The 13,114-nt window shown below is 48.5% G+C and overlaps 1 protein-coding gene across 1 annotated transcript in view; it reads right to left on the bottom strand.

Annotated features, from left to right (window-relative positions):
- The window catches only part of LOC119448836 (probable glutamate receptor), a 28,617-nt gene extending 16,412 nt beyond the window's left edge, over positions 1–12,205 (bottom strand). Inside the window, exons 1-4 of the mRNA XM_049666518.1 lie at positions 12,120–12,205; positions 11,377–11,467; positions 5,140–5,298; positions 1,124–1,268 (exon numbers count right to left, since the gene is read on the bottom strand). Coding sequence (XP_049522475.1) covers positions 1,124–1,268; positions 5,140–5,298; positions 11,377–11,467; positions 12,120–12,205 — 481 coding nt within the window. The remainder of the gene's footprint in view (positions 1–1,123; positions 1,269–5,139; positions 5,299–11,376; positions 11,468–12,119) is intronic.
- Between the last annotated feature and the right edge of the window lie 909 nt (positions 12,206–13,114).

Below are 13,114 nucleotides of genomic sequence, written 5' to 3'. Positions count from 1 at the left end.
ACGGAATCGAACCAGGGACCCCTCGCTTCTGAGCGCGCGGCGTTAGCCCACTACGCCACGAAGCGCACATGGACACACGCACCACGATGGCAATAAATACCCAACATTAACGAAAGGCCGCGTTTCTAGCGCGTTTCTAACGCGTTTGTGCTAGCGCGTTACGGCCCGTGTAAGAAGCTGGTGTAAGACGCTGTGGCCTCTCCGCCTTACCTTCAACGCGTTTCGAACGCGCTGCCCAAAGCGGTGGCAAGTCAAGTTCAAGTCGAGGAGCGTTTATGAATACGGGGGGTATACTCTCTCAGCAGTCATGTGATGGCGTCGGCAAACGTGGTGCACGTTCCGGCATGTGTAAATGGCTGGGTAAGACGCTGTGGCCGCTCCCCCTTACTAGAGAGTACTGCACGTTTCTAACGCGTTTGTGCTAGCGTCCCCTTAAGCGGGAGATCCGATGATTCCCTCCGAAGCTTCGCCCACTCATCATCATTCACCCCGTGGATATGCTGTGATTTTTTCTTTCTCTCTTTCTTTCTCTCTCTCTCTCCCCCTCTCTTTCTTTCTTTCTCTCTCTCTCTCCCTCTTTCTTTTTGTCCCTGGTATGTGCCATTGAGCGTGGACCCTTTTTGCACTATCGCCAGGATCGGCCCACTTTTCAATGTGACACCACCACCACCACCACCACCGCCGACACTTGTGAGCCTATAAAGCTTTCCCTTAAAGGAACATTCGACAGCTTACACGTCTTCAATATATCACCGTTGTCCGCTGGCACTGTGGAAATATTGCCTTTCTTTGTTCTTACAATTTCTGTGGAGATAAGTAAATAATAGCAAATCTCCTTGTATATGGCTTCCTACAAAACATGTACAGTTTTATGTGATCAACGCGGATTCCTAACCCTCGAACTTTACACAGAGGTAAGGTCTCGCGCGGCAGCCGCCACTAACTTACTTTCCAGTCCCCACCAAGTTTGTAGAATTCCACTGTCTCATTAAATTTTTATCAGGACTACGTATGTGCTTCAGTGGCTTCCCGAATACGAGACGGAAAATATTAGAATGCAAATTAATGCTCAACAAAACTTTCAACTCTATGGCGCCAACTTCAGACACGCATGTTTACAAACCTTCGTAGGTGAAAGAACGGAGGATGTCCCACGCATTCTCGTACATTTCCCAGATGAAGCTGCCGCCAGTCCGCGGCCTCCGTTTTTCAACGAAAGCTAGAGCCCCAGACACGACCGGAATGGAGGCCAGGAGAACTGCCCACACCTGGGAAAGGCATCACAGGACCTTGCTTTGTGAAAGTGGATGAGATGCGCCGTCAGCGTGTTAGTGAAGGAAATAAAAAAGGTGAAGTGCTGCACATGACGACAGGTGTGGCTTTCACTCGCCGTAACGCGCCTGACCACGTGGACTGCCCGGATTGAGAGCATAGTGCGGCCTACAGGACCATTCCTGCTTGCTGCCCATTACGTATCGCCCTGCACTTCGTGAACTAGCCCACTGCGGTAAAGTTCCAGCTCCACGATTGTGGACAACCGGCGGAGAGACACGTTCTGCAGACACTTTTTCTACTCTATTCTTATCATCCGCTGCTCACGGCCGGCTGGTCCCATTGATAACGCTAGTGGACCGTCGCTCCGACCACTGACAAAGCGCGATAAGCGCGAAAAGGCATTATTACCGGAAAGGCATCGCTATAAAATACCGGCCCTGCATTAACTCTGCCGCAACTGCAAGGAATGCTGTGAACTGGTTCTGACCGAAGCCTGCCCGAGGTGAAACTAATGGTGGCGTGCAGGTGGCGTCATATCGCACCAGTGAAACGATAATCGAGACGGAGGACCTCCTGAACCAGTTGAGCAAATGAAGGTGAAGGAAGTGGAGCATGTAGGGTGCTGTTTCTTGGGCGAGTTGGAATTGCATACTGGTATGGGTTGCGGTTTCGAAGATAAGGACGCTTTAAGGCACACAGATAATCAAACGGGAGCGCTCCCCTTTGTTTATCTGTGTGCCTTACTGTGTCCTAGCTAGTCTTCGCAATTTGCGTATTTTGTTCGTTAACGCCGATGGTCACCGTACTTTTACCATGCCGTTTCGCATTTTATGCTCTTTTAGACACAAACATCTAAAATAGTTCTTGAGTTAGACGCTTAGAATGCGTTTACCAAAATAGACCCTGGTGACAGCAGTAGTGGATTGTTACCGCAGATAGAATATACAGTAGTATATTTCAGCCGCTTAGGTTATGCATAGAAGAAATTCTATTTTCAGTCTTACCGTAGACCAAGACTCCTATAGCCGTTTGTAGCTGTTTCAAGATGTTTTCCAGAGGTTCTGTATTTCGTGGGAATCGCAACTCATACCAGGACCATGTATTACGCTTTGCGCGTGTGCCCTGGTATGAACGACAATTGGCGATCAAGTGAAAATTCTCTCACACGTGGGTACATTTCGAGGGTCCGAATGTTTTCTAGTTTGCTTATATTTTGTTCCTTTGATCAGACCCGCGGTGTGTTAGCTAATCAACAATAACTGCTGAAAAAATGTTATGCTAAAGTGGGCTTCCCATGAGTCACTATTGAATGCGTTGACAGGCTAGTGCGTTTGTCATAATATCGCAGTGCGTTCCAGATGCATGCACAACGGCCTTAGAAATGATGAAACAGAACACATAAAGAAAAACAGCAATAGTAGAAAGCGGAACTGTTAATTTCAGCTGTGTGCTGTTTGCTTCACAACTCTCACGAGGTGCAGAAACCCCGGAACTATAAATCGTGCTGCGACAAGTTGAGCAGATTTCGTGAAACGAAAGTGGACAGAGAAGGTTGCGCAACAGGTAACGCGAGATTGCTGTTGACAAAAAATCTATACAAAATGGAATGACAGACAATGCACAAGAAAAGAAAAAAAAAAAGCAGAAACTGATTGCAAGCGAGTGACCATTTTTTTGTTTGTTATTACATTGCATTTCGTTGCATTGCATAATTTGCCAAGGGTGGACAGTGGGCAACAGAGGACACGTACAATGAGAAGGTTTACGAGGCTTCGTCATAACATCGACTAAACACCCGTGAAGTTGTCCCACTTTCGTCCTGAAAAGGATCATGCCCCGAAAGGCATCACGCCCTGCAGACGTTATTCCGTTACAGCTGCACGCGCTGTTCCCTTAATCTTCCCTGCTCTCTCTGTGGATATGATGCGCAATCCCCTCCTACATCTCTCATGATTTTGCCGCAAAATACACACATCGCCCTACGTATCTTTGCGAAGTTTGTCACAGTGTTCGCACGAAGAGGACCTGCTCTGCTGCAGTTGAATTAGTACGTGCTCTCTCGCTACAGAGGTATAACAAAATTAGTCATCCTTAAGGGCAAATATTTCAACGGCACGTTCGCGCTTTGCTTCAAGCATATATGGGCTGATCCTGATTCCCAACTTGCTCCTATTTAATTACTTACAATCCTTAGCACAATTGACACAGTTGGGCGCAAATCTTTGCAGCTTCGAACAGCTTACGCAATATAGGGGCGCTATAACGCAAAATGATTGCAAATTTTTTTATTCCAATTTCTGCAATCAGCGTCCACGATTGGTCAAAACATTTTCGGGCCACTCCCAATTTCGCCTGTCTGTCACGCGACATCACGAAAACCGCGATAGCCCCCCCTTTGAAATAGCGTGTACAAACTGATTATGCATTATTAAACTACATGAAAGAAAAATAATCGTTCCTGATTCGACGCCGTTTCACCATTAGCCCTCTGCTATTGGTCCAATGTTTTCTGGCTACGCCCACTTCGCCTGTCTGACACGCGACCTCACAAAGCCGCGAAAACTCACCACGTCAAAGTGACGTGAACGCGAAAAAAATGCATTAATATGCCGAACAAAACTAAACATTTTTCTGAATAGCCACAGACTGCCCCGTTCCTAAAGGAATAGAAGATGGCTGCCCGCCGATCGCTCAGGCCCTCGCTACTCGCACCTGCCGATGAGCATGTATTTATTTGCGCATGATAAACCTTTTTGCGTCACAGTAAAACGTTATCGAGCCCTTTCGGCATGCATATGACATCACTCTGCCAACTCTTCCTTGCTGAGGATCCGTTTTAGCGGCATTCTTATCCTTCCGTTGCACGCCGCCGCGATTTGCGAAGCGGACCAATCGGAGAAGCCGGCACCACCCTCTTCATGCTGTTATCTATTTTCACTCTGCTGGCTCGGCCCATCGAAAACCCTCTCCACTAGAGCGTGCTCCTCTCCTCTTGTCAGCCAATTAGATAAGAAAAACCGCTGAGTGTAGACTATGATATTGGTTTTGAAAGCTAACAACGGTGACCTCCTATAAACGAGGAGAGTGTTCGATTGGGTTGTTCAGACAACGCTGCGGGTCACCGCCCAATGCTTGCGTTGGTGGTTACGTAAATTTGACGTCAAGAGTTTGGAATCAAAACAGCTTGGGATTATTTTACGTTATAGCGCCCTAGTTTACGGATAGCAGTTTAAGGAAAATAAATATTTGCAGAATACCCATGAAGCTAACTGGAATTTGAAAAAAGGTCGCTGTGTATTGTTAGACCTCGACGTCCTCTCATTTGCTCCGATGTCGCCATTACTTTCGCCCTCATTCATGTATACCTATATACCTTCTATAAACCTGTCCTTCAGAGGGTTTCACAGGCTTGGGACTTGCTCAAACAACGCTATAGATGCTGTGCACGACTTGCGGAATGCCCAATGCTGATGCCGAACGAGACTGCGGTTTCGATTTGCTGCTTTTATCGAAGGACGCTAAACTCATGATTATTCGATCGACCGAGTGCACCGAAAGTGTGTGCTTACTTAGTATCTAGATTCCTCCTCCTCCTGAAAGAGTAGGCAGGCGTTGTGCCCCTGTCGGTGGCAGTTGTCAGCTTGCTCCCTCCCTATTTCCTTTGTGTCCTTGTGTTATATTTTTACAAACCAAATAATAATAATAATAATAATAATAATAATAATAATAATAATAATAATAATAATAATAATAATAATAATAATAATAATAATAATAATAATAATAATAATAATAATAATAATAATAACAAAATGGAAAAAAAAACACTATCGAGCCATCATCATAAGCTCTTTTGTGACTTGCCTCCCAGTCGAATACAAACAAATAGCTGAATGCGTTCACAGCGGGCTCGCCCGCGACGGCGATGAGCCCGCAGTGGCTCGTGAACAGGACGGGCGCGTACGTCGCCACCTCGGTGCGGTCGTAGCGGACGAGCACGGGGGCGGCGGCCAGGTCCACTGCCTGCGACATGCGCAAACGATTAGCGTAAGGCGCCGCGTATACAAAGAAAATGTAAAACCGCGTTTCAGTAAAGCAATCTAGATAGAGATTAAAGTATAAACCGCATTCACGCGATCTTGCGCGCGACAGCGACAAGCGACGCGATGGAGATGGCTGTCGTGGTCGCTCGTCGCCTACAAGTCGCACCGCATGCGAGCGACGACTTCGAGCGACGTCTCCCCGGTGTTGCCGGTATGAGGGCAGCAAATACTCGCCGAAACTGGCGTGACGCTTGCTTTATTAATTTAAGTTGATGTGTTTTAGAGTAAAGAGCAGCATAAATATTTCTAAAGGTCTTGCACTACGTTATTACCCTTGCACGTATCAAAATCTAGTCGTTTGCTCGTTCCGTGCGAGAATCGGTAGTACTTGACTGATGTATATCCAGTTCCGGCTTCGCGCTATTGGCTAGTCGCTCATAGCACTTCCGGGCGACAAGCGACGAATTCTAGATTTCTAGAACCGAGCGATTGAGCGAAAAGACCAAGCGATCTGTTCGCGCGACGGCCCGTTTCGTCGCTCGAAGCCGTCGCTCGTCGCCGTCGCGCACAAAATCGCGTGAATGCGGTTTGGGCTTAAGACTGCCACCTCGGCCCGTTAGGCACGTTTCTGTGTTTGCACTCTTACGAAAGCAATTCATACGCTGTGCAGAGGCTCTCAAGCCGTACGTTTAGCGATAGTAATTGCACAAAACGCCGCTTCCACGTGTGTTGCAGTTTGAAATGCTCTCTGTTTCTGGAAAGCATGACAAACATTTCTAACGCCCTCGCATTAGGGTGTCGCAATCTTTTTGAGGGTGTACACGGGAACGCGTGGCCTTCTTAGGGTGCCTCGATGCCAGCGCCGCCGAACGCTGGCATCGAGGCACCCTAGGCCTTCTTAAAGCCCTATATATAGGGGCTTTAGGCCTTCTGAGCTCACAGCGCGGTTCAGCGGCGGCAACGAGACACATTGCTAATGCGCAGTGTGTCCGGCGTGCGGAAATTCTCCCGCCGCGCGCATTGCGTCACGCAAGCAAGTGCGTGTCGTCTGCGGCGCGCGTACCGCAATATACAGTTTTAGTTACACGCACGTAGAGGCTTTGCGTACGTAGAGCTTCTACGTGTAAGCAGTGCGCATGCGCAGAACGTAGCGGCCGCGCGCTGGTCTCACGGACGTACGTGAGATTCGATTTTTTGCGTGCGTTTCTTGCGCACGTAGACAGCTTCGCGCGGGGGTTTCGCGAGATCACGAACAAGCGATAGCGTGCTGAGCGCGCGCAGATGGCTTGCATGGAAACACGGCGAAATGATGACTGGTCATATATTTCATTCCATGTCAACGATGACAGCAGATAACGCTTGCACAACACACTTCCGGGCATTGCGGAGACGATGACCATCACGCATCAATGCACATCACTGGCTTCGCTGAAATACTCATCTTGAATTGGAACTCCCTCCCTGAGGATGAAGACGAAGTGAACTGAGCAAGCGTAGCTTCTTGCCTTGCTGCGATAGTTTTGTCATAGTGCAGGCTTAATTGTGCTTCTTGGACGAGAAGACATCTGAAGCGATGACAGCCGGCACGTCATCGCTTGCGTCGAGCATGCCTCTTCGCACTCTATCCCCCAGTGATATAGTGTAAGGCTCGCCACGTCGACATGGAGATGTCCGGTTCCTGTTTCTCCAACAGTGACCCTATGGACTCCAACAACGACTACACCGTCGTGGAGGGCAAGCGACTGAAGAGGAAATACCGCAGGACAACCAAAGATGTGAGTGAGCAGCGCCCCAATGTACCGCCTACACCGACTTACAGGATTGCTTTTGTACCTCTCGACGTGTCTAAGAATTTAAATTCCGTGCACAGACAGGTAGTCAACACCTACCTTGGTAATGTGGCTCCGAAAGGAATTAACGAAGTGCGCTTCAACACCAGAAAAAACGTAGTCACAGTGGAAGTAGCGACGCAAGCCGCCCTAGAAAAATTGAAAACCGTGCGCATACTAGGACACATTGAAGTCCGGTCGTTCATTGTGCACAGTGGTCACACTAGGGCAGGCGTTATTTCCGATGTCGTGATTGACATCAGTGACGAAGAGTTCCAAAGGCTTCTGTCTTCAACAGTGAAGGTCCTCGACTTTCATCGCTTCGGTCGCTCGACGAGCGTCAAGCTTCTTTTCGAGGGACACACGCTACCTGATCATGTCAAGGTGGGCTATGTGAGGCACCCGGTGCGTCCTTATGTGCCCCGACCAATGCAGTGTCACAAGTGCCTGAAGCTAGGCCATGTCAGTGCTGTCTGCACAGGCCAGATGGCATGCCTCCGCTGTGGCGGCAGTCATGACATATCTTCATGCACAGTAAAAGAAATGAAGTGCTTGAATTGTGGTGGACCCCACGAGGCCAATTCCAAGGATTGCCCTAAACAGAAAAAGGAGATAAAAATACTGAACCAAATGAGCAAGACAAGTATGTCCCACAAAGACACAGCAGCGTTAGTGAAAAACCGGAGGAGACGATCACGTCGTCGACGTGGGAAAGCTGTATAGTTGCAAACGAGAGCTCCTTGGCTCCAATTCCACAGGTCCAGCAGAAGGTAGTCCAATCGGCCTCGATCGATCTCTCCGAGCCATTGCTTCAAGCAAGCCTCACAAGCCCGGATTTGAATATATGGCCATGCTTGCCGCAGCGTAGACGGGCCTTAGACTGTCAGCGCGAGCAAGGACAATGCACTGAAAAATCACCGTTGGACTCTGTCATCAAAGCGATGCTGCGTCAAATAATCGACGCCCTGCAGCTGCTACTGACTGGTTTAAATACGCCAGTGGCGCTAACAGCTGCAAAAATTATGCAAGCTATAGACAGTCTTCTGGCTACACTGTAGTAGCATCTACCTCTGCCCGCGAAGGTGACTGTGCTGTTCTGGGAAGTCATCGTGTTCACCACGATGGGAACTCATCATCGTGTTCACCATACCAGCATCATCCTTCCTCTTCACATCCTATCTCTGTTATTCCCCCAAACCCCTTCCCCAGCGTGGAGTAGCAGGCTAGAGGTATTTCACTCAGGCCGACCTCTCCCCCTTTCTGCCATTAAAACGTCTCTCTCTCTCTCATCTTGAATTGAATTGGCTACCGCAGTGTTCATATTTCCCGATAGATGTAGCTACGTGGTGCGTCGCGTACGTGTAGCTAAAAGCGTTTCAGATGGCGTGCACGTAAGGTACGTAGACTGTTCACGTTCGCGTACGTGAAGTCTTCACGTACGTGTACCTAAAACTGTCTAATAAGGTAGCCGTACGGTTCGGGATTGGTGACGATGTTGAACTTCTCATTACGCTCCCCACGATGCATCAATAAATTTGAAAATATATGTAATGTTTTGTGGGCGTTCTCAAGATCATTGTTGATCTGTAGTCAGGCCACGCATGCTCATGAAACTTGTGGGCGTATTTAAAAAGCGGCTTCCGTCTTTGAGGAGCGTATATATATTCTTGCACATTACCGCATCTGTCAGGGCAGCAACTGAATTTCAGCATGGCCCGCGTTCCCGAAGAAGAGAGGTGGAAAATCGTACAATATTCGCTCAAGGGATATTCAAACCGCTCCATCGGTGCTCTCGTGCACAGGCCGCTAAAGACCGTCAGCGGGATTATTCAGGCATTCAGCAAGGAAGGACAACTCTGTGATGCCCCACACAGGCGTCGACCAAAGGCAACGACGGAGGATGACGACGCGCTTATGGTAGCTGCTGTCGTCGAGAAGCCGTTCCAGTCCGCGAGGCAAGTGCGGGAGCAGCTAGATGTGGACGCTTCCCTTGCTACGGTCCGGCAACGCCTCCGAAGTGCTGGACTGCGAAATTCTGTAGCTGCACGAAAGCCAGTCGTCACTGTTTCGAACAAGAAGTCACGTCTCCAGTTTGCCGAAGCACACGCCTCATGGATGGCAGATGACTGGGACCGAGTGATCTTCTCGGATGAGTCGACTTTTACAACTCGCCAAGACCAACGGATGCGAGTTTGGCGAACCAGATGCACACGGTAAGAAACTTTTCTTAATGCACGTTTGATTTTGCGAAGGATGGTCAAAAATACGATTTCCATGCAGTTACGAGCCAGCTAATGTGCAGGGAGTCGTCGCCAGTGGCAGAAACTGCGTGAAAGTGTGGGGCGCGGTGTCAAGGCATGGTCTCGGGCCTCTGCATTGCATAGAATGTGCCTTACATCGCAGCGATACTGCACAGAAATTTTGGACAATGTGTTGCTGCCCTACGCCCACAGCGTCTTTCCCGATGCCTACTTTATGTTTCAACATGACCTGGCGCTGGTTCACACGGCAAAAGTTGTCAAGGAACATATAGAATATCGCAGAATCAACATGCTTTCCTGGCCGGCCAAAGGCGCTGACATGAACATCTGCGAAAATATATGGGGGTACATCAAAGCAGCCATGGTGCGAAAACCTGTCCGCCCGACGACTGGGGACGAGCTATGGGCAGGCGTTCGACAAGAATGGGAGGACCTTCGAGCGCAACATGATCGACTTTGTGCCAGCGAGGTACGCGTCACTGCCCTCTAGGATGGCAGCATTCGTTTCCGAAAAGGGTTGTATGACAAAATACAAACATAATCAAAGAGAAAATTATTCCTGCTTACTCATACTACTTCTAAACAGATCAATATTTTGTTGAACTTGCGCCAAATTAAAGTTCGGATGTTTGTGTTCCCTTGCCTGTTCGTTGTACGATAAGGACACAGCAGAAGGAAAACTAAACAAAGTGAAAAGTTGAAGTAATTACAATAACGCCAAGCATAAGAAGCACAACGTACGTTCTGAATTAAAAGCATCAAAATCGTGGTTTCTGTCATAATTTGGTTTCTACTGAGGGGAAAAAACTGCTAGCAGACGACACACGCGCGCTACGATGACGTAATGCGCACGAAAGGAGCCTACCCTCCCCGAGCATGCGCGCAGATATTGTGGCTGCCGTCTGACGGCGCTGGTGATATAGAAAGCCACGCGCTCCCGTGTTCACCCTCAAAAAGATTGCGACTCCACAACGGGGACTTTCCGGGAAGCCGATATTAGCGGCTGGTCACTTGTGTGAGATCGTGGGTGATACCTGAACGAGGGCAGTGATAACTGCAATGGAGTGATTCATTCACAGCTCTATAACAACCATGGCACCACCCGAGAACTAATACAAGGCAGTTTACAACATCAACGCAACAAAAATTCGCGCTTTCGGTCAGCATGTATGAATTTATGGGAAGCTATGAAAAATACTTCAAAAGAAATTATGAACTTCGATAAAAGAGTGATGGAAGGAAAACTGATATACGAAATGTATTTAGGGAGGAAGACGATAGCAGGAATTAGAGAGTAAATTCAGATTCACTTTATAGGTGAGATAAAAAAAAAAGGAGTGTAGTTGGGCAGGTAATGCCATGATGTGGGGCCCTGGGAGTATGAGTAACAGAGGTAGGAGCAGTCTAGTTGATGTCGTAAAAAAAATTCGAGGCAGTGATCATATTAGAAAGTTTGCAGGAACAGCAAGGAGTGAGCTGACTCCAGATGGCTATGTTAATAAAAATGGCGGTGGTGTGCGTATTCAGTCGAACCATATTAACGTATTTTTTAGAGGACCAAGAAAAAAAAACGTACATGCCGGGATAACGTAGCATCCGACTTCGCATGTTGTGCCGCTATATCTGAAACAGCTATTTGTTCACAAAAGCTTATTTGAAGCTGAATAAGAAGCCAATAGACTTTTAAAAGCCAGCTTAGGAAAGCTCTTGATGGCTGCTTAGTGGCTTGATTGAACATTAATTAACCAGCTTTGTGGAGAGGTTTCAGTCGCTATCTTAAGTTTAAAGTAAGTGCTTGTCTTGTTTTGTTTAGTTTTCAGTCATATTAGAGCGCTGTTTTAATCTTTACTGTACATTGCAAGCTCACCAAAGGGGAGTGGTATTGCAGCAGGCGGGGTTAGCCTGGCGCGCTTGGCCAGAAGCTAAGCCAAAAGCCCCCGAATTCGTAAGCCGAGCGCGTTCGCTTACCCCGCTCTGAAGAAGTCCGATGATGCCTGTGTAAGAGCCATTGGGCAGGCGCACTCCGAACGACAGTCGGTGGTCGTACACGATGTCGTAGCTGCAGCTCAAAAGAAGGGCGGCGGAAAACAGAAACACCACTCGTGTTATAAAAGAAAGCGAGGAACACCATGCAATATGCACGGCTGGACGAGGATCAAATGGCCCCGATAAGTTGTTTTCTGTGATTAACACCTGTTACAGGCCAAATGTGTTTCCTTGTGCGCCACGTTCCCATTAAAAAAAATTATGACCCATCCCACTCTGCGAAGGTGGATTACCAGCGAAGCTGTTTAGCGGACGACACAGATGTGACACACGCTTTTGAAAAAAAAAATTAAGCCAGTTCCACGTTTGTGAAATCTGATGAAACAGCGGAGCTCTGCAAGTGTTGATGTATAGTGCAATGGGTATGACGCTCGCCTTCGGACCATGAGTAACCGGGTTAAAATCCCGCCCGTGTCTCTATCTGTGTTTCTCTTTCTTTCTCAGTGTCTCTCTCTCTCGCTCTCATTTTCTCTTTCTCTCGCCCCTAGCAAGTTGTGTTACAATTGTCGGTACAATCAATCATATAGTTCCCATAAATGCATGTTCGGCACGCGTGGGTGTATAGCTTAGTGGTTATGATGCTCGCCTTCGGACCGTGGGTACCCGGCCGGGTTCAAATACCGCCTCGCCACGTAAGTTTATTTAACTTAATTTATTTCTCTCACTCTTTTTCTGCCTGTCTTTCTTGCTTTCTCTGCTGCTCCTCTCGCCATTTCACCCTCTCCTCTTCGCTCGAAACTGCGAACACCATCGCTCCGGAGCGTAGGGATCAACCTCAGTGTCCCTGAAATGGTTCGGACAAATTTTGTAGACGCGTAGGGTACAGCTACAGCAAAACATTCGCCTCACAATTTAAGCGAAGCGTCTCATATTAAGGGAGCTACGGACGATTACAAGTTACACTCCTCCCTAGCCATGCATTTTCTCCTCAACTCGTTCACCGAGTGATCGGGGCTAAGCTCCGTCTGCGCTGGCTCTACGTCATGTTGTGACGTACGTTGTCGTCTATTTCCGGTTGCCTTGGAGCCAGCGCAGCGAAGGCTCGCCAACCTCAGCGCTAGCCGCCCGGCCGTCGATCCCCAGCGAGAGCGATCAAGCAGCGTGCGTTGCGAGCGTTCTGTCGCAGCGCCGAGCGTGTCCGGTATTCCGGTAACAACAGGCGAGCTTGGTGTGTTGACGGATAGCCAGAGGCGTAAACTAAAGACCCTCCACACCGCTGTTATGAAGGAGCTTCGTAGACGTACGTGAGCGGCCTGATCGGCATGCACGGTCCAGCCATCTCGTGGCGCAGAGCTTAACCAGCCAAATACAGAACTAACATTGTTGTAAGCAAGTGTAAAACACTTTAAACATGTAAAAAGACACCATGTGCCACATTACGCTCCTGCCGAAAACTTGCGCCCGGCCTGAAAGCTTCAACGAGGACATTATAGGGGTGCCACCGTCGACTTGCTTTCCCAAGCAAAAAGTAAAAAAAAAAAAAAAAAAAAGAAACAAGCGCTTTAGGAGAGGCGACGGAGGAGGGAAGAGTGGATGGCGGTACTTTTACTATATAGGGATTTTAGATACCGACAGTCCGATGCGCTGCAGCCACTCCGCTCGTCTGCTGCCTTGCAGAGGGGCACGAGGTCGCCGCTTGACATGTCGCCGATCGCTACGT

This window comes from Dermacentor silvarum, chromosome 4 (genome assembly GCF_013339745.2).
Source record: "Dermacentor silvarum isolate Dsil-2018 chromosome 4, BIME_Dsil_1.4, whole genome shotgun sequence".
NCBI classification, from domain to species: Eukaryota; Metazoa; Arthropoda; class Arachnida; order Ixodida; family Ixodidae; genus Dermacentor; species Dermacentor silvarum.
Note: the sequence above shows the minus strand (reverse complement) of the source record. Positions and strands in the feature narration are given on the sequence as shown.